Below are 20123 nucleotides of genomic sequence, written 5' to 3' on the forward strand. Positions count from 1 at the left end.
ATCAAGCATACTTTATTATTCATCTTCAAATTATATATTTTACATATTTACATCGCTCAATGAAAGTTTTAATTTAAAAATTTTGAATTTTTAACGTTTTTACTCAGAAATTAAAACATTCCCCTTTTTATATACTTTATTAAGGTACATTAAGGTGTTCAAGCGATCGAATAAAATAAAAAATAAAATCTATACGATTTTTTGCCTTCTAGGCCCATGTAACCCCTTAAGTTTCTTTCCTACTCTCTAAATCTGAATTAGTAAAAATGTTTACTAATTTGAATTAGTGACTCACTTTTTGCTTCTGAATTAGTAAAATTTTTACTAATTATTAGTAACTTTTACTAACAATTAGAAAAATTTAACTAATTTAGAAACAAAAAGTGAGTAACTAATTCAAATTAGTAAACATTTTTACTAATTCAGATTTAGAGAGTAACACCGTTAAAAATTATATTAAAATAAAAAAAAATGTCGACGAATTGAAACTTTATACTATTGATTTTATATTTGAAATACCATTGATTATATTAATTATACAGTGAGTATAGAAAAAAATTTAACCTTCTCCCCACTACTATATGTATATAAGAATCTGACGTAACTTATGAATAACATGCTATAGCATGTTATTATTACATGTAATATTATAATATTACATGTTTCATTCAATCTTTTTTTTTTGCATAGGTATTTACAAACAATAGAAAAAGAGAAACGATTTTTTAAATTATCTTTGTGCCCATAAATATGTTAAAATTTGATTATTTTTGTTTTTAAATTTTAACATTATTTGAAACTTTAATTTCTCAATTCTTAAGAATAATTACTTTATTCGGAAAAAATACCAAGAAAAAAGATTTCTTTGATTCAAAGAAATCAATTTCTTTGACAAATTTTTCTTTGATACAAATAAAAAATTTATTTCTTTCAAACAGATTATCTTTGGTTAAAAGGAAAATTATCTTCATTTCAAAAATTTTTTTTATTTAATTCAGATATATGTTTCTTTGACCCTACATCAATGTTAGAATTTTTTTGATTTAATGCAAAAATTTCTTTGAAACTAAGAAGTGTTTTTTGTTTCAAAGAAAATTTTATTTTGAATGAAAGAAAACCTAGTCAAAAAAATTGGTTTCTTTAAATCAAAGAAATCTTATTTTTTCAGGGTGCATGAGGGAAAATATCCGACAAATATAGCAAACAAAATTAGACTATAATTATTAGGATAAATTTTCGATGGATTTGAAAAAAATTCCAAGTGAATATGAGGTAAAATTATCCCCGACAAATACGAAAAAAATTCGACTCGCATTGGTAAGAAAAATTTCCGTAATATGTCGGAGATAAATCCAATTATTTCTTTGAAAAATGTTTCATCCAATGGGGTTCTGTGCTGTCTGTATTTTTTCGGAAAATTTTTTTACAATTATAAAAAAAAATGGTGTTATTAATTTAGGAAGCAACAATTTACACCTGTCGTATTTTCATTTTAATTAATTACATATTGGTCCGTAAAAAAAAGTAAATAATAATGTACAAATAACGACATGAAAATATAAGTAATTATTGAATTGAGAGCTAATTTTCAAAGTGGGACGCAAATGTATATTCCTAACTTTACCTTAAATAAATTTTTATACATAAATAAATATGTTAGAATTATTGTAGATTGTATGCGTTTGTTATAGGAAAAAAGTGTAAAAAGTGCGGTGTGTTGAAGTACACTGAGTGTTTGAAGTAAAATTGTTTCTTTAGAAATTGATTTTAATCTACTTTACGATGACAGGAAACAGTGGAAGCTGTTAGTTTGAATATATAGAATTTTCACGCCAATGGAAACGTAGTTTTGTCGCAAGTATCGTGGATATTCGATAGAAGAAGGCAAATACGAAAATTTCCTGCGAATGTTCAGAAGACACGACATTAGGCCGTAAAATAGCAAAGTTCGTATTTATGCAGAGCCAGTGTGCGAGGACGTTGGTTTTCCAGAGCATGGCACGCGGTATCGACCTGTTCCGGGTAGAACACGCTTTATGACTATATACCACTACCGGAAACTTGGTACCTTTTCCGGCGCTGAGGATGTAAATCTTCCTTAGCACGCTAACCCCTCACATAATATACATAACCTCCAAAACCATTTTCATGTATAGTGGCCCATTTTCGTTCATTTATAAAACACTAATATACAATCGGGTCCTTTCACGCTCTGCCAAATCCTTTCAATCTTTTATAGAAGCTGCTTATATGTGATAAAATCGCAAATACGAACATTTATGACTTACAAGCTGGCTTATTCATTCTACAAGGCTACTGCTACCGAAGTGTTTCGATCTAAAAAGAATTCCGAAGGAAACAAGACCTTCGTGTTCTCAAAACAGGCCTTCCTAATTCTAATTCCGCAAGGCCCGCGGCTTAAACCCTTTCCTCCCAATTCGACATGAGAGGTGCTTGCTTGTCGGTGCGGCGGGAAAATAATTATCGATGTGTTCTTCTTTGGATCAATGGTCCCTTTTTGCCTCACGGCCAATTCTAGTCGGACCCCCGAAACATTCTCCAAAGTCTATTCGTACAAGTTGAAAACTTAACTTGACGCCAGACGCCACATAATGGGCCATCCATCCGAGTCGAAAATTCTTCTCTCTCTATATATATATATGCTAGGTCGGTCGCGATCTCTGCCCGCGGCTTTGGTTACCTTTTCCTACAGGCCCGAAAACCTAACCTCAAACGTACGCGGATAATTGGGGATAATGTTGGGGTTGAGGCCTCTGGGACCTCCGTAATTGCACGAAACCGGGCCCTTTTAGGTACCCCTCTTCGCGAAAGCCCTCTGCGCTTGCTGTCTGTCCGTTCGTATGTTCGTCTGTCGACCGCTTTTTCGCAGAACCCCCGGCTACTCCAATTCGTGTGCTGGCACAGTATTATTACTCGTCTTCTACGTGCTTTTGGAATTTCCAACTCCTGAAACCAATACACACACACATATATATCCCTGATTCGCAATCGAGTCTTTCTCTCTGGTCCCATTTCACCTCACCTCATCACTTCAATTATTCTACTGTGTTGCGACGCTAATTTCATACTATATCTTTGTGCTCTTACAATTGTAAAAAAAAGCTTTATCAAACTACTACAAGATTTGTCCAAAAGAAAAATTTATTTGTAAACAAAACTTTTCCATGTTTACGTTGAAGAGATTTGTGTACCATTTTTAGAAAAAAATGCGGTATTTTTTTTTACACCAACCTTGGTATCAATATCTATTATGGCCGCAAAGAATATACTCGACTTAAGAGTGTCGAACGGTCTTTGAAATTCTTTGGCAAAGAGAGGCCTTTAATTATCGCCCTATAAAAACGGCACTGAACGTGAAAATGGTAAACATTGATTTTAAAATACCTTTTTCTCGAACTAAAAATACTTCTTACAAAATCGGACAAAAAAGGATCCTTATATCTTATAAATTTTCTAAATTCGAAAGATTGTGTAAATCTATACAAAAACTCGATTGTAAAACGAAAAGTAGGAAAGTAATATAATGACAGCTTCATTACGTCCTGCAACCGTTAGGTGGCGGAAGCATGCAGGGAGCACAATGTCCGAATGTCGCAGCTGTCATTATATTACTTTCCTGCTTTTCGTTTTACAATCGCGTTTTTGTATAGATTTGCACAATCTTTCGGATTTAGGAAATTTATAAGATAAGGATCCTTGGTACGATTTTGTAAAAAGTGTCCGCGTTTCGAAAAAAAAGTATTTTAAAATCAATATTTATCATTTTTACGTTCAGTGCCGTTTTTATAGGGCGATAATTAAATGCCAAAAAATTTCAGAGACCGCCACCGATTTCAATAATTGTCTCTGCACATTACATAATGAATCCTTATGGGTGATTCTCTCAAAAAGAACAAATTACTTGTGCACAATTTTTTGGACGAGGTTTTTGTTAAAAAATAATAACATTAATTTCAATTAATAAACATTCTCCCAGCCATACGATAAAATTCAACAAATTTTTATGGGATCACTAAAGAAATTTTCAAAAAAATGGCAAACAACTGAATTGAAGCCATGCGTCGAAGAGGGGCCTAACCGTGAAAATGTCAATTTCGAGAAAAATGATAAAAAGTGAAATTTGGGTTATTTTGAGCAAATAACTATTGGAAATATTTTAAAAGAGGTTAAAAAACTATTCTATAATGTATTTCTGTCATATTTTCTTTATTTTATAAAAATAAAGTGGAAAATTCTTTCTTACAGTGGAAGAGGGATCTAACTGACGATTCTACTTAGATCCTTCTTCCACGATACTAAGATTTTTTATTCATAAATCATGTTTTTATGAATGTTCTTGTAGAAGATATCTTTTAATTATTTTTATATTTATGACAAAGTATAAAAATTAACTTTTGGAACTAGTTTATGAAATATAATTTTTTATAAAATATTAAAATATAAAATTTCCACTTTGAAACTTTTATTCTTTTACTATTAAAATATCAATAAATTTATAAAAATGTGTCAAAATTCCTTCTAAATAAATTTTATTTACTAATTAGATTATATAATAAAACAAATTATTCAATTGTTAACAAATTTTCATAAAACTGTCGGTATTGTGGAGAAAGATATGGTAACATATCTTTTAAATCGTTGGCTTTTTCTGGCTTAATCTGTAAGGGTTTCGAATACGCAAGTGGTAGAACACATGGGATGCAAATTTTTCGTTTTAGTTGACCATTCTTTAAAACTGGTATTATGCGATATATTTTCCAAGACTTGGTAATATCGTGTGATTCTCTGGCATAAATACTGTTCGGATCATCTTTTCTCAGTTGTAACCAAGCAACTTTTGTAACTTTTAATTGAGAACTTGCTTTAATACTATTTGTAAGTGCACTGAAATCAAAAAAGTCTTCCCGTTCCATTAAAGTTACTTCAAATGGTTTTGACGGACGAGCATTAGCGATTATTGGTAACAATTGTGATGGAACTTAAGCAGCTTCTTTGTTTACCATTCTTTGAATAAGAGCAAAGTCACGATCGCAAGGTAAAAATGAATGACCTGATACTAAAAATTTTTGTTCTGCTGATGTGAAATAGCGTTCATGAATTAAATAGAACAATAAAGATATAGTTGTCCAATTGTTGTTTTGACCAACACATCTGTCAGACCAAATGATTAATGTTCTTTCTTCATTTTCATTCAGTTTTTGGTAATTTTGTTTAATGTACTGTAAAATACAGGATGATATTTCTAAAGCGCCCCTTTTTGCGATTCCTTCGTGCCATAAGAACATTTGCGCATGTTTTGTAGAAGGATTATGAACTGCAAAGTTGTAGCAGGACAATTGCCTTTGGTAGAAAATACTTGAGTGTGTCAACATAGGTAAATACATTACTTGCTGCAAATCGACGCATAAAACTACCGTATTTGGATTTATTTTACTATTTTCTCCATCTTTTTTCAGGGAGGCATATCCATTTTCTGCTTTTAAATGATGAGTTTCACTTATCGCTTCGATTTCTTTTCTTTTTTCTATATCTTCAGTTGCTAATAATTGTATGTATAAACTGTCACAAGTTTTACAAGTATCAGACCTAGGCAGACCAATCTTCAAATTAAAATCATTAAGAAAAACTTCCCTGTAAAGCCAAAATTTAACATCAGATTCTGGGTTCTTTTCTTGAAATAAACGAAACATTTTGTTCAAAGTCAATGAAGAATTTAAATACATTCGATTATCGGTAGAAATTTTATTTTGACTGTAATGATTTTCCATTTGTGGAAAGGATTTAATATGTTCTCGAACAAGATGTCGAGTGTCTTCAATTATGCGATGTGGTCTATTCAAATGTTTTCCTCTTTCGTCTTTAGGATCCACTTTACCATCTTTCATCTTCTTCTGAAGGTTTTGAATCCGCTTGTGTGATACAGCATAAATATCACACAGAGTTTTCTGACAAATTTTTTTAGTTTCACCATTAGATAAACGGATTGTGTAATTAAAACTATTCAATCGACGAGATGTTGATTCCACAGATTCAATTTCTTTATTTTTTGCATTCTTCTTTGGAACTGAACTCAAACAAGAAAGAAGAATGGCCGATTGAGCATTATAATTACAGGCATAAAATTTGTCGAACAATTCTGCTTTTAAATCTTTTGTTAATAAAGCACATCCTTCATAATAGCATTTACAAACACGGTCCTATAATATAAAATCACCGTTTCAAAATAATATCTAATAATAGTACAAGAAGAAGGATTTTATAACAAATTACTAAAATTATTATTTTAAAAGATTTTTGTATTTTTTAAATTAAAACTATTAAAAATAATGAAATATTAGGTTCAAACACTAAGTTCAATTAGTAATAAAAAATAAGTTAAAGTTTCGAATTTGAATGATACAGCATATACATTTGTTAAAGTTTATAATAAAATAAAGCAATAACAAATTTATTTTTCTGACAGATAGATCCCTTTTCCATAATTTGATTACTTACACAATTAGAACTCATTTTCTCTTGTTTCGGTTTTCCATTTCGAGTTTCATATGCTTTTCCCGCATCTTTTAATATTTTTCTTTTGTTGTCTTTCCATTCGGAAGGATTACTTTTTCTTTTTCTAGACATTTTTCTGTTATTTATTATACCGATAAATTATAACCTATTGTAAAAAAGTTGACAGTCGAAAACAGTTAGATCCTTCATCCACGACAGACGATTTTCAATTATAATGTTCGCTGTTATAATATTATAATTATACAATTTTTATTGCAGAATTCGAAAGAGGATATTAAATAGAGTCTATTTTTCAATACAGTTAAAATTCGATAAAAAATGAGTTAGGCCCCTCTTCGACGCATGGCTTCAATTATTGAATGAAAACTATAGTGTTAAAACTCTATTCCGTAACTCCATTCCGTAACATCAGTTTTTATTCAATATTTCAGTTATTTTACCTTTTTTTAAAATTTTCTTTAGTGGTCCGATTGAAAATTGTTAAATCCTAACGTATGGCTGACAGAATTTTAAATAATTTCAATTAATTTTCATATTTTTTAACAAAATATCTTAAAAGCGTAATTTGTCCTTTTTGAGAGAATCACCCTTATACTATATTTTTGAGTTCATCACAAAATTTTAGTTCAATCTATCAAGTAATTTACGAAAAAACCAATACGGAGAATATTTACGTGTAAAATCACAACAATTACATAACCTTAAAAACAACACAATATTGTTCTACAATTGAGAATTATTTAAATATAAAACTAAGAATATTAAAATTGATATTTTTTTAAAAATAAATATAAGTAACACGCATATATATTTCTATTCAAGAATGGAAATACATAACACAAGGTTAGTGTTTATTATAATAATTATGTAATATCAAATTGAAAATAAAAGCCATCGGCGAATTGTAAATATACCATTATTTTAAATATTATATTTATATATTATTTATAGATTTCATATTGAAAAGGATTTTCCTCGAAAAAATAGATAACGTTTTATATTAAAACAAAAAAATTATTATTGAACTATGACCTAAGAAAGAAAAAAAATTTCCATCAAATTATTATTATTATTACACACACAAATAGAAAACCATTAAAAATCAAATTTTTCAAATTTACAACTTGTACAATGTAACTTATCGATTAAATGAAAATTTTGTTAAATAAAAATTCATATTAAATACAAATTCCCTCAAACAACAATTTGGTTAAATGACAATTGGAGGCAAAAGTAAAATCGGTTTGAGGAAAATTCAATCATATGAAAAATCTGCGAATGGTTGTCTTGTTTTTTACCTTCAAATATATTGTCAGCTAGACATAAAAATAATAAATTTAGTTGAAAAAGTCCTTAATACACTATTATTTATAAATATATCGATTTGATAGTATTTAAGTAAAAGATTTATATTTTTAATTCTTAATTTGATATCAAATGCAAGTATATATAGTCAGAAATAAAACAGTACGTGTTTATATTTATTATGTTCATGTCACCAACGTTTGTTTGGTATATAATTTTTAATGAGACTTAAATGTAGTAGGTTTAATGGAATTAGGAAAATACTACTTGCTTACAAATTTACCCTGACACCATATAATTACCATAATAATGTAATTCTATGTTATTCTGCTGAAGTAATACGTTTTGTCTACTGACGACAAAAGCAGTTCACATGCATGCATATATATATATATGCCAGATTTTAACATTTCTACGTATAAATTTTGTACTCACATAAATATTAAATTATTTTCTCAATATATACACTTTAAAATATATAAAATACAAATTGTACATGATTAAAGTATATAATTAATGTATCAATAAAATTTTACAACAGATTATGAATATTAAAATTTGTATACAGCTAATGGCGCTGTAATGAACTATATTTAACACGCTAACGGATCCAACACTTTAAAATAAAATAAGTTTTTAACAAAATATTGAGAAACTTTTTTTTACTCTATCTTTTTGAATTCTTTAACTTCAAATTATGCTAGATTTTAAAAATTGGGAAATAAATATAGATAATGTCAATTTCTTCATTGTGATAATTGTTCAAAATAGTCTAATTTACTTATATCACAAATAGCACGTAAGCTTGCTGAGCAATATTGCCAACCTTGCACGGTAAACTTGCCGTAAGCTTACTGCAAGCTTCAAATGTCCCATTTGAGCCAACCTTGCATGGTAAACTTACCGAAAGATTGCAGTATAAGGTTACTGCAACATTGTACAATAAGATTATCGCAAGATTGCTCAGTAAGCTTGCACTGTAAACTTGTAGTAAGGTTGGTGGAAGGTTGACAAATAACAAATTAGACGAAACATTAAAAAAAAAATTTTAGGTTTAAATCAAGGTTATTTGGTAACCTTGCACCAACCTTGCTACAAGCTTACCGTGCAAACTTACTGAGGAATCTTACGATAATCTTATTGTGTAATCTTGCTGTAACCTTACACTGCAATCTTTCGGTAAAGCTACGTGCTATTAGGGATTAATTAATTATTGTATAAGAAGATCCAAAATATTATATTATATTATACAATTTTTCTTTTTTTTCAAACTCAAAGTAAAAATTATAATATACTCAGAATGACAGAATATCAGTTATCAAAAAATGATCCAGATAATTCGAATAAAGTTGACACGGGGAAAAAAAAGTGTTATTACAACACCAGAAATAGTGTTAAAACAACGCGCAACACAAATCGATACGTTAAAAAAAAGTGTTCGCAACGCCAAATTTTGACACGCTTAGAAGAAAAAATTCTTAATTTAAATATAGAAATCTATTTGAACGATTTTGTTTAATTAATTACAGTTTATAAATTTTATTTAAATTTAAAGTTTTGTTTCTTATGTTTTGTAAATTTCCACTGGAATTCTAGTAGAAAGTCCGAAATATGCCATATATTTATATTTTTTACAACTGTCTCACCCTGCATTTCTTTATTCTAGTTTCCCTCCATGTATCGAAAAAAGCTAACATTCCCTGCAAAGATGATGCTGAAGTCCGCAACGTTTTTATAAACGAAAACGAAAAAATAATTAGACAATATTTATTAATTTGGGTTAAAATTAAAGTTATTCGGGGGTAACTGGTTTTTATAAAAGTATTAATTTCTTGAAAGTATGTGCAAATCAAAATTAGAGATAAAATTGACATGAAAAAATAATTCTATTTTAATTTTTCGTTTTTGAAAACGTTTTGCGGACTTCAGCCTCATGCAAAGTGTCACAATTTGGATGTTCTACTGATTGTTGTATATTAAAGGTACGGTCACACGACTTTTGGAAAAACCATTCATGTCTTTCTCTCTCCTAAGACAGAGGCATAAGATTGTCTCACTCTGCATTTTCTTACATTTCCCAAAGACGGAAAATGCAGAGTGAGACAAACTTATGCGTCTGTAATAGGAGAGAGAAAGACAAGAATGGTTTTTCCAAAAGTCGTGTGACCGTACCCTAATTTGTCAAGATTTTGACATGATTCTTAACCTAAAAAATTATTTTTCTTGTATCGTTCGGAGATCGCTTTAAGTTCAAGTTTATTCTGTGTGTATGCAAAAATTTTTTTTAAAAATTTAAAATTTACCCCCTTTTGTGAAAATCAAAAATATTTTTGACTTTTTTTTTAATAAAGACCTTTTTTCAACATTAAAATGAAGCTTAAGATATATATATATACCTTCAATACCAAAAAAAACAAAAATGTCCTTTTTTTTTGTTTTTGAGATATTAATTAATTAACTAATTAATGTTAATAAAAAATGAAATATTTTATAAACAAATAAAGTTACCGTAATTCTGAACTTATCAATTGAAAGTTAACGTAATTCCTGGATCCAAGTCAAAAATATTTTTGATTTTCACAAAAAAGGGTAAATTTTGAATTTAAAAAAAAAAAAAAAAAAATTTGCACCATTCGAAAGAGCAAGCAAAAACATTTCGAAATCATATATAGGTCAAAATTTTTTTCACCCTGTTGTACAATAGTTATAAGTTTTCAAAAAATGCACTGTTCATATTTCACTAAAAATTTGATTTTTCCAATCTAACTTTAAATTCGTAATCAGCGACCTCAAAAACCCCCAAGTAACAAGTTCCAAGTGAATCTGAGGATTTTTTTAAATTTTTGATCGCCATATTGAATCCGCAACTTTGAATTTTTCAAATCTGCCTTGAGATTCGCATTCTGTTGCTCAATTTTGGGTCTGGAAGTGATCCGGTTGACGTAGAATATCCCATTTATATAATTTTTAGAAAAAATTTACTTGAAATGTGTTGAATTTTGATATTATGCTCTTTTTTAATAATCAATTAATTTAAGTAAATTAGACTATTTTTAACAATTGTCAATTAAGAAATTAACATTATCTCGAGGGGGAATTTACTCTGGCAGTCAAGTGTACACTTGCCTGGTAATACTCGGTAATAGCTGTAATATCTGTAATATTTTGTAATGTCTTGTAATAATAAGTATTATTGTGTAATACCATGTAATACTGTGTAATACTTGTAATATTGTGATATTATGGTGAAATACTTTAAAAAATTTAAAGAAAATTAAAGCAAAAACTGTTAATATAAGTAAAAATTTTAAACACTTGTTCAAATGTAGCGCGGCAGTTGATGCTGAAGTATAGCAACTTTGCCATAGGTGGCGCCCGGCTGAAAAAACTTGTACATGTTCATTAATGAACTTGTACATGTTCAAGTAATGAACTTGTACATGTTCAAGTAATGAACTTGTACATATTCAAGTAATGTTCTTAAACAAGTTCAGCATCCGGAATTGAGACATGTTCGTGTACCAGAACTTGTACAAGATCCTGGACAAGAAAATATACTTGTATAAGAAAATGTATACATGTTCTTGTACATATTTTATTTGTGCAGTTTTCATGTACATTTTCTAGTACCAGATGTGGAACATGTTCTTGTACATGTTCATTTATGTCTTTTAAATTAAAAATTAAAAACTTTAAAGGCTGCGCAGTAGTTTTCTTAAGCCCTTACAGCTGCGCAATAATTTTTAGCATCCATAAGTGAAGAGTCTTAAAAATTATAACTTATTAAAATTTCAAATTTTTTTTAAAAACATTTTTGAATAAATTTTCTTGCACAATAACATTAACGTGTTCATGTAAAAGTACTTGTACATGAAATCTGCACAAAAAATATATACAAGAACATGTATATATTTTCTTGTACAAGTATATTTTCTTATCCAGGATCTTGTACAAGTTCTGGTACAAGAACATGTCTCAATTCCGGATGCTGAACTTGTTCAAGAACATTGCTTGAACATGTACAAGAACTTGTACATTTTCTTGTATAAGTTTTTTCAGCCGGACGGTATCGAATGTTTACAGAATCAAAACAGAAGATGGTTCTTTAGTAATTGGCCGAATTTTAGCTTTTAGCTACCTTATCGGAATAAGTAAAAAAATCGAGTACAGTAAGACATCTGTTCCTGTAATTACACCGAAAGAAAATGCACGAGGCATAGGTTGTTTGTGTTCGTGGTTAAACGAAATAAATATTAAACGAAACTAAATATTAAACGTTTTAAACATGGATGCTCGCACGGATATTATAATATAGAAAATTATATTTGTTTAGTTCCTCGTCCAAAGTTAAAAACAAATAAATTATAAATTTATCGTGTTTTTTAAAAGAAATTTCAAAACATTTGAAATAATAGTTATTTACGTTTTAAAAAAGAGAAATTTATTATTTTCTTTTATAAGTAGGGTAAATGAACTAATTGCGGCGCGATTTGAGTCAAAACACCTTTGAAATAGAAAATTCGACATTTCTATTATATAAAGTCAATTTAAGTATTAAAAATTTTTCAATTACGGCGAGGAAAAAAATTTGATCTCAAATAATTTAATTAGCAATTGTTTAAATGTGCATCTTCATTAGTAATTGTATATGAAAAAAAGATTAAAATAATTTTTTTTAATCATTTTGCAACAGCTATATTAAATATAATAGTGATATGTAATAGTTATTTTTTATGAACGCGCCGTAATTGATGCACCTAACTTAATATTTTAAAATATTTAATTATTTATTTCTCTATTTCTTATTTTATAGTTTTGCTCTTAAATAATAATTTTAAGTAATTTTATTGAAAGTTCTACGTATAAGAAAGTGCTATTTGACGTGTAATATTTTTTGTAATAAAGGGTAATACTCAGTAATATATGTGTAATACTTTGTAATACAGTAATATTTTGGTAGTAGTATGTAATACTTGTAAAAAGTGTAATACTAAGGTAATAATGGTAATATGTGTATAATTGTAGTCAAGTGCGCACAATTTTTACTAGTAAATTCCCCCTCGCATTATCTATATTATTTCTTTTTTTTAAATTAATTTATCAGCTGACAATTAACCCATTTTTTCGTGCAATTTATCTTTTAAATTCCAATTCCAAGGTAAATATATAAAAATTTAATTAAATAATTGTCAAAAATTAATTGTACAGATATCAAAGGTGATTATTACGAATTATAAGATTTTTCTAAGTATAAACCGCAACGACTTTAGGTGAAATATAATAATGGATTAACACATATAATTAACTTCTAACTTATATTAGGTAATCTTAATGAAATTAGGAATAACAGCGATTTTAATCTAATATTTGCTTAGAAAGAGAAGAAGAAGTTGAAAGTCATCAAAGAAAGGAGAAAGATGATCTAAGCAGGTTATGTTACAAATTAGCAGATAATCAATTAGCCCGAACATTCAGCGTGCTTAAGCAAACAAATGACAGAACCGGCGCGCGGCTCGTAAAATTTTGGGTAATTAGAGGCTGCTTGGTGGTGCAGGGCGGGTCCGCGACGAGACGAACCTTCTCTCTCTCTTCATGGTATATCCAGAATTTGCAACGTATAACGTCGAATATGTTCTTATAATATATAATGAAAAGAGTTCTATTTCATTTTATCCATTTCTATAATATATCATGAAAAATTTTCCATCTGCATGTTTAAATAAAAAATCAGAAAATACATAACTTCATGGAAGAGTAAAATTGTAAGAAACCAGATTTCAATTCGAAAGATTTAATTTTGAAGAAAGAGATGCCATTCTCAACTTGTGAAATAATAAATCTTTGAAACCTTTTTTTCTATACAGGAAGAGGAAGTCTAGAAATATGGAGGGCCGGTGTTGGAATTATAATTCGCAATCGTTATTATATAGTATTGAGAGACAAATTCTGAGATTCGTGGCGCCAGGATTTTAGAAGCGTCCTTTTCGTATAGGACACATTAGGCTATCATTATCAACATCTGCCGCTCCCTGTGAGGCTGTAATTACTTCGACCCTAAACGGCCTATTCCGTCATTTTATAGTCTTTGTTTCCGTGCTCTGGGGTCATCGCATCATCGTTAGTATCCTTTTGGACTAACTTTGAAGATTGCTTGTTTTAAAAATACATATATATGTGTGTTTATACGAACACTCGATTCGAACAATATAAATCTAAATGTGTACAATTTTTTACACGGCGAACTGGTAAGAGAAATATACAATTTTGAATCATTTGGTCAGTATAATATAATCTTTACTATTCGCCGCTAGATTTATATCAAACATTTGGTTGATACACTTTCAATTTTATCTCAGGATCAATAAACGTATAACAAACCAATTTAATTGATTCAATCGAATTGATTTTTTAAGTGTGTAAATAAATTGATTATACCCGGCAAGAAGGCTGGAATTAAAAAGAAAAAAATCAATTCTATTTAATACCTGATTTTTTTGTTATTTCGTAACTCTATGTAAGGAATAGACAGCAGCAAACTTGAATCCTTTTTCCCAATCAGTACAAAAACTTGCAGCAAACTTGAAAGATTGCAGTAGCAAGTTTGGTGCAAGCAACAAAATGTCCTCTTGTGGCAAGCTTGCAGGGCAACGTTGGCGCAAGCATGCAGCAAGTTTGCAAAATTTAATACAATGCGCAATTGCAAACGGAAGCTCCTACGGCTGCGCAATACATTTTTTAACCTCAAAAGCAGGTTGCTCTTTATGTTTATTTAGTAACAAATTGTTTCGAAAAAAATTTGTTTTAGTATTATACAAGCTTGCAGCAAGCTTTTGGCAAGTTTGCTTAACAACCTTGCCAAAAGAGGATATTTTGTTGCTTGCACCAAACTTGCTACATGTTTGTACTGCAATCTTGCACGACAAACTTCCTGCAAGTTTTCGTGCTGATTGGGTTAATTCCGGTTTTGTAAAGCGTGCAATATGAAATAGAATATATTTGAATGAATAGAAAACATTTTATTAATAATTTATTTATTGAAAAAAATCTGAGTTATTTTTTTAGTCATAATTTACATTATTCCCATAAAAAAGTGAAGGCGACTATGAAAATACGTAATATGGAACACAAGCGCTCTCGTGGGAAATATGTATAAACAGTGGGAAAAATTAGAAGTACGTTAAACATAACCCAAAAATACATTGCTCCTTATTTTTAAAACTTTTAAAATGGCTGAGTTTAACACAATCAGTGGCGCTAGTGTTCCATTACGTATTTTCATGACACTAAGCGGTTACCAAAATTTGTTCCACTTTTAACGCAGATTTAACATGGTCGTTCGGTCTCCTTATAGCTTATACTACTCCATGTATTTTATATTCAACGCATAACCTAAAAAAATGTTGAAACGATATATGTTCAATTTTTAATGCTTTACGTTTAAATTTATTAAACTTTTTACAAACATCATATTCACTGTAAATTATTTATTATTTACACATTGAACAGAAAAAACACAACAAATTTATTCACTATTACTTCTAAATAAAATGATGAATGAATATGAGATAATTTTTATTTAAAAAAAACACGAATTAGTATAAGGAGATCCCACTTCAAATGCAAAATGATGACGATTTTTCTTTTCTGTTCAAAGTTATCTTATAGCGTTATTACTAAATATGATTACATAACTATTAGACTGTAGAATATAATTAAATTATCATTCAGATTCGTTATTTTCATGAAATATTTTTGTAAATTGTATAGATTAAGATGTCAACAAAAAAAAACACGCCTAGTAGATTCAAAGCTCATGGAAAGTTTTCCAAAACAACGTAAAATAGAAAATAAAATTTGTCAAACTTTGGCTAAGGATACAAATATTTGTACATTTGAAGTTTTACAAAAGAATATTGATTCAATAAAATTTCCACACATCAACGTGGGCTTTTTCAAAAGGAAATTCTTTATTCTGTGGATTCCAGAAAGCGGAAAATAATTGTACTGTAAGAAAAAGAATAGCAATAGTTCCTAAGTTTGAAATTAAAATTTATATTGATGACAATTTTTAATTCCATTCTGTGAATTTATTCGTGTAATGAAATTTGAAAAATTATTGCGGAACTTGTCGACAAGTATCCATTAACTAAAAATTGCAAATAAAAATAAATATTTAGTATTATGTCGATAAATTCAGATTAAGAAAATAGCCTATTCCTCTTGACAATTAATTTTTTTATAAATATTATAAATTTTTGTCAAAAATATTTGCATTTATTTTCACAAATTTTTCATTAAATATAACGAAAAAAAAACAGTTTTCAATTAAATAAAAGTGTTAAAAAGTATATTATGTTTATATAATAACTTATGAAGGTTGAGAATCCTACCGTCGCTTTGCGAGATCCGTGCAAATCTTAATACAAAAATATATGATTCAAAGTTTTTGATACCATAGAAGATTTTTTAACATTATTATTATTTAATACTGCCGAGTGATAAAATCAAAATTATAATATTATTATAAATTTTCAGAATTAATATAGTTCCAAGTGTCCTGAATGAAGAAAAAATTATGCCAATGTCAGGAAATAAATAGTTTGGCTAAAATAAAGGATTAAATCTACATATGAACAGAAAAAACTAATTATTAAATCAATCACTGTAAAACAAAAGGTATATTAATTTAATACCGACTCTAGGTACTAAATTGTCTTTTGGTTCCATTTTGATACCTAAAATCGGTACTATTTTAGTACTTTCTTTTTACAGTGATATTTACGCAAAAGTAAAAAAAAACACTATTTCCTGACATTGGTATAATATTTTCTTCATTCAGGACACTTGTTACTATAAATTCCAAAAATATATAAAAAAATTTAACCAAAAGCCAACTTCAAAACTTTTTCGTGTCCTTTTCAATTTCAAACTCTGGTTTTCAGACTTGTTTGAAAACAAAAAAATGGCATTTTTTAAAGAAAAAATGTTGTCCTCAAAGGGTTAATTATAATAATTGAATACTTAAATATATTACCAAATAAATATTTATTTGTATTAAATAATTTTTTCAACCAAATAAACTGTATTTAAGTTAAAATCTTTTGACTCAAAAATTAAAAATTTTAATATACAAATTGACTCAAATAAAAATTATTTGCTTCAAGGAAATATTTATATTTGATAATAGACAAGTAACTGATTATTTTAAAAAAAAAACAAAAAATTTTTTTTCAGTGTAACGATAAAAATTTTCACACGTATTCAAACGAAAGGACTATATAAACGCATATATATATCGTATAAATGCAAAATGAAATAAAAAAGAAAGGTTAAAAAAAAGTGGTTGAAAGTACATCACGATTAAAAACAGGAGTCTATCGATAACTAGAAAGATCTTATCTCCAAGTGCTCCCAGTTTCGATGATCTAAAACCATACCCTCAAGGTAAAAAGCGATCGTTCTTTGAGACCGCCGCATCGCGTCAACCACGCCCTATCACCGTCGTCTTTTTCGCCCTTGCGGTTTTTAGAATATGTTTTGTTCCCTTTTCCTGGTGGCACTCAAAGCCCGGGAGCGATGAATCCTCTCAACATATTACGATTTTGACATTTTTCTTTATACTATATAAAATCGATATATACACCATAAGTAAAATAATCTACATATATGTTTGATTTTTTCAACCACTTTATAGCAATTTACATATTTAATTTTTTTATTCAAATGTATCATGTGATAAATTTTTTTTTTTCATTAAATTTTTATCTAATTGTTTCTCTAATAAAAAAATGTAAAATTATTTTTAATTATTTTGTAAAAAGAATTTTTAATTTAATTTTTTAAGTGAAAATTCAATTTTACAATATTGGAAAGTTTAATATAAAAAATTTCAACATTTACGAGAAATGGTACTTGAAATGGCGCCAAAAGGAAAAAGATGCCGACTTATATTGAAGGTGCATACTGCACGCATACCTACATATATGTATATATATGTATGTATGTATGAAGAATATAAATCTTCCAAGACAGTGATGTCCGTGCGGTTTGCCGGAGGCATTATAGCCAAGTATGCCGTCTTACCAACAGGATCAACAAAATAGAGGAAAAAATTCTGCGTACTTTTCGCAACACGACACCCATTAATTAAATCAAGTTTTATTCTTGCAAGCACTACTGTAATTTTACATAAATACTGCAGCATCAATGCCTTGACCTAAACATTAAAGATTGTCAGTTCCAGGGAATTTATAAATTTCAACAAAATATACATTAAATTACAATTTTAATATCATTTCAAAAGGTCAAAAAAAAAAAAAAAAATGTTTACATTTTTTTTTTGCATTCTGGATATTTTGCATTCTTGTGAAATATTTAATAGATTGATTTAAAAATTTTGTAGATAACTTAAAAATAGCACACTAATTCACTAATTTAAAAGTATCAAATTGATACAAATTTTTATGTCAATATTTGATATTTTTTATATCAATTTGATACTTTTAATTTAGGGTGAGTAAAAAGATTTGTGACGCGCTCTAAAGAAAGGGACCTTAGAAGCAAACGAATTATAGGTTATGTTTATACGATAATTTTTTATTAAAAGTTTATTATTATTTATATGAAATAAAAATTAGTTTTTATTGAATATATTGAATGTAATAAAGACTTAAATATCAATAATTTGTATTAAAAATTGATCCTCTATGTGTATTTTCACTTCGAAATTTTTAAACATAACCTATAATATTTTGCTTCTAAGATATCTTTCTTCAGAGTGCGTCACATTTGTTTTTGTGTGCCACATTTGTTTTTGTGTGCCATATTTTATTAAAAATTTAAAAAAAAATTATTTTTAAAGAAAATGCATATTTGAGGAATTGACCAAAATTTCCGGTGGAAAATTTACAATTGGCAAAAGAGTGGCCCAATATTGGTCCCATAATGGCCCAATGGTTACCATTGCGGCAATTTTCCACTGGGTTTTAGTGCCGATATTTTTTAAAAATAAACTTTTTGAACAAATTTTAATAAACTCTGGAACATGACAAGGAATCCTTATACTATTTTTGAGTCCTCTATAAAATTTTAATTCAATCAAGTATTTTCCAAAAATTCTGCGGAGAATATTTATTTGTGAAATCATAACAATAATCACATAACCTTAAGTTAACTGTTAAATATGGTTTAATGTGAATAAGAAAATATTTTAAAATTTTATAATAATTAATAAAGCATTAATAAAGCATTATTTAAAAGTTTTAATTATCCATTTGCAATAACAAATTAAACATGTCCTACACCAAAAATAATAAATAATGCACTACCTATATACATGACTTACCAAGTTATAACCAAATAACACGCACGTAACACACAAAATTTATAATTATACATCCAGTGTAACTTTTGTAATAATAAGACTGACTCATAAAAATGTCAGTAAAATTTCATAATAATGAAAAATTTCAAATATATAAATCTTTCTCCTGACTGGTGTAAATTTCTTCTATTAAAAAAGGCACATTTTTTTTTTGGCAACCATTTTTAAAATCAAGTCAACGTAACCACGTGGTTTTTATTGTTGATAAAATTCAAGATGGCTAAAAATGAAAAATAGCTATATAAACTAAGCACAAAAATTAACTGGAATATTGAAGAAACTGACAAATAATGAAAATGACTATATATGTAAATAGTGTGACACACAATGTTGCAAGAAATGAATTGAAAATTTATTTAAAGGGAACGATGTTGGCAGGTGTAACGCGTAGCAGCAGTAAGTTGCAACTGATCTCTCACATAACAACGGCCGATAAAATTGTTGCGTTTCCACCAAAAATTATCCTCTTTTTTTCAGGTTAAAAAGTACAAAATTGTGGTAATTTAGCCCCCACCGTTGGCCAACCATGAGTCGAGCGGTGGCATCGAACCAGTGAGGGGGGAAGAAATGAGGGCCTTTTGCTCGCCTCACTAACAACGCGGGAAAATTATGGTTCAATATATATAGCTGAGGTTAATAGCAATAACTGAAGTGGATTTACAAGCTCTCTTGACAAAATAAAATATCTTTCCACATATTTTCATTTTATTATATTTTTATATCTTATTTAAAATTCTCAACACAAAAAAGAATTACAGCTTTTCATTTTCAAATATTTTATATATATACAAATATTTATGTATATTAAATTTTTGAATATTTTTATTTTCGTGAACATTTTCTCGAACCGATATCATGTTGAAAGTATAGTAGAGAAGCTGCTAGTGTACTGCGGTTCTCC

General features: G+C 28.5%; 1 protein-coding gene and 1 long non-coding RNA gene across 2 annotated transcripts in view; both read right to left on the reverse strand.

The window, feature by feature from the left end:
• The window catches only part of LOC127279731 (uncharacterized), a 36014-nt gene extending 16318 nt beyond the window's left edge, over window positions 1–19696 (reverse strand). Inside the window, exon 1 of the long non-coding RNA XR_007842682.1 lies at window positions 19184–19696. This is a non-coding gene — a long non-coding RNA (uncharacterized LOC127279731). The remainder of the gene's footprint in view (window positions 1–19183) is intronic.
• Window positions 4074–7235, reverse strand: LOC127279729 (uncharacterized). The gene is made up of 2 exons (XM_051302255.1): window positions 6517–7235; window positions 4074–6218 (listed from the first exon to the last, which is right to left on the reverse strand). The coding sequence occupies exons 1-2, from the start codon at window positions 6643–6645 to the stop codon at window positions 5001–5003; spliced, it is 1347 nt and encodes a 448-aa protein (XP_051158212.1). The 5' UTR covers window positions 6646–7235; the 3' UTR covers window positions 4074–5000.
• Window positions 19697–20123: the final 427 nt, after the last annotated feature.

The sequence above is a fragment of the Leptopilina boulardi genome, unplaced genomic scaffold (genome assembly GCF_019393585.1).
Source record: "Leptopilina boulardi isolate dan_hultmark-lab unplaced genomic scaffold, ZJU_Lbou_2.1 LbouV2_223, whole genome shotgun sequence".
NCBI lineage: Eukaryota > Metazoa > Arthropoda > Insecta > Hymenoptera > Figitidae > Leptopilina > Leptopilina boulardi.

Bases quoted from the DNA above. Each gene is read 5' to 3' on its own strand.
- LOC127279729 (XM_051302255.1), bottom strand. From the start codon at position 6,645: ATGTCTAGAAAAAGAAAAAGTAATCCTTCCGAATGGAAAGACAACAAA. The intron at 6,219-6,516 runs GTAAGTAATCAA...TTTATATTATAG, and splicing joins AGAAAATGAGTTCTAATTGT to GACCGTGTTTGTAAATGCTA.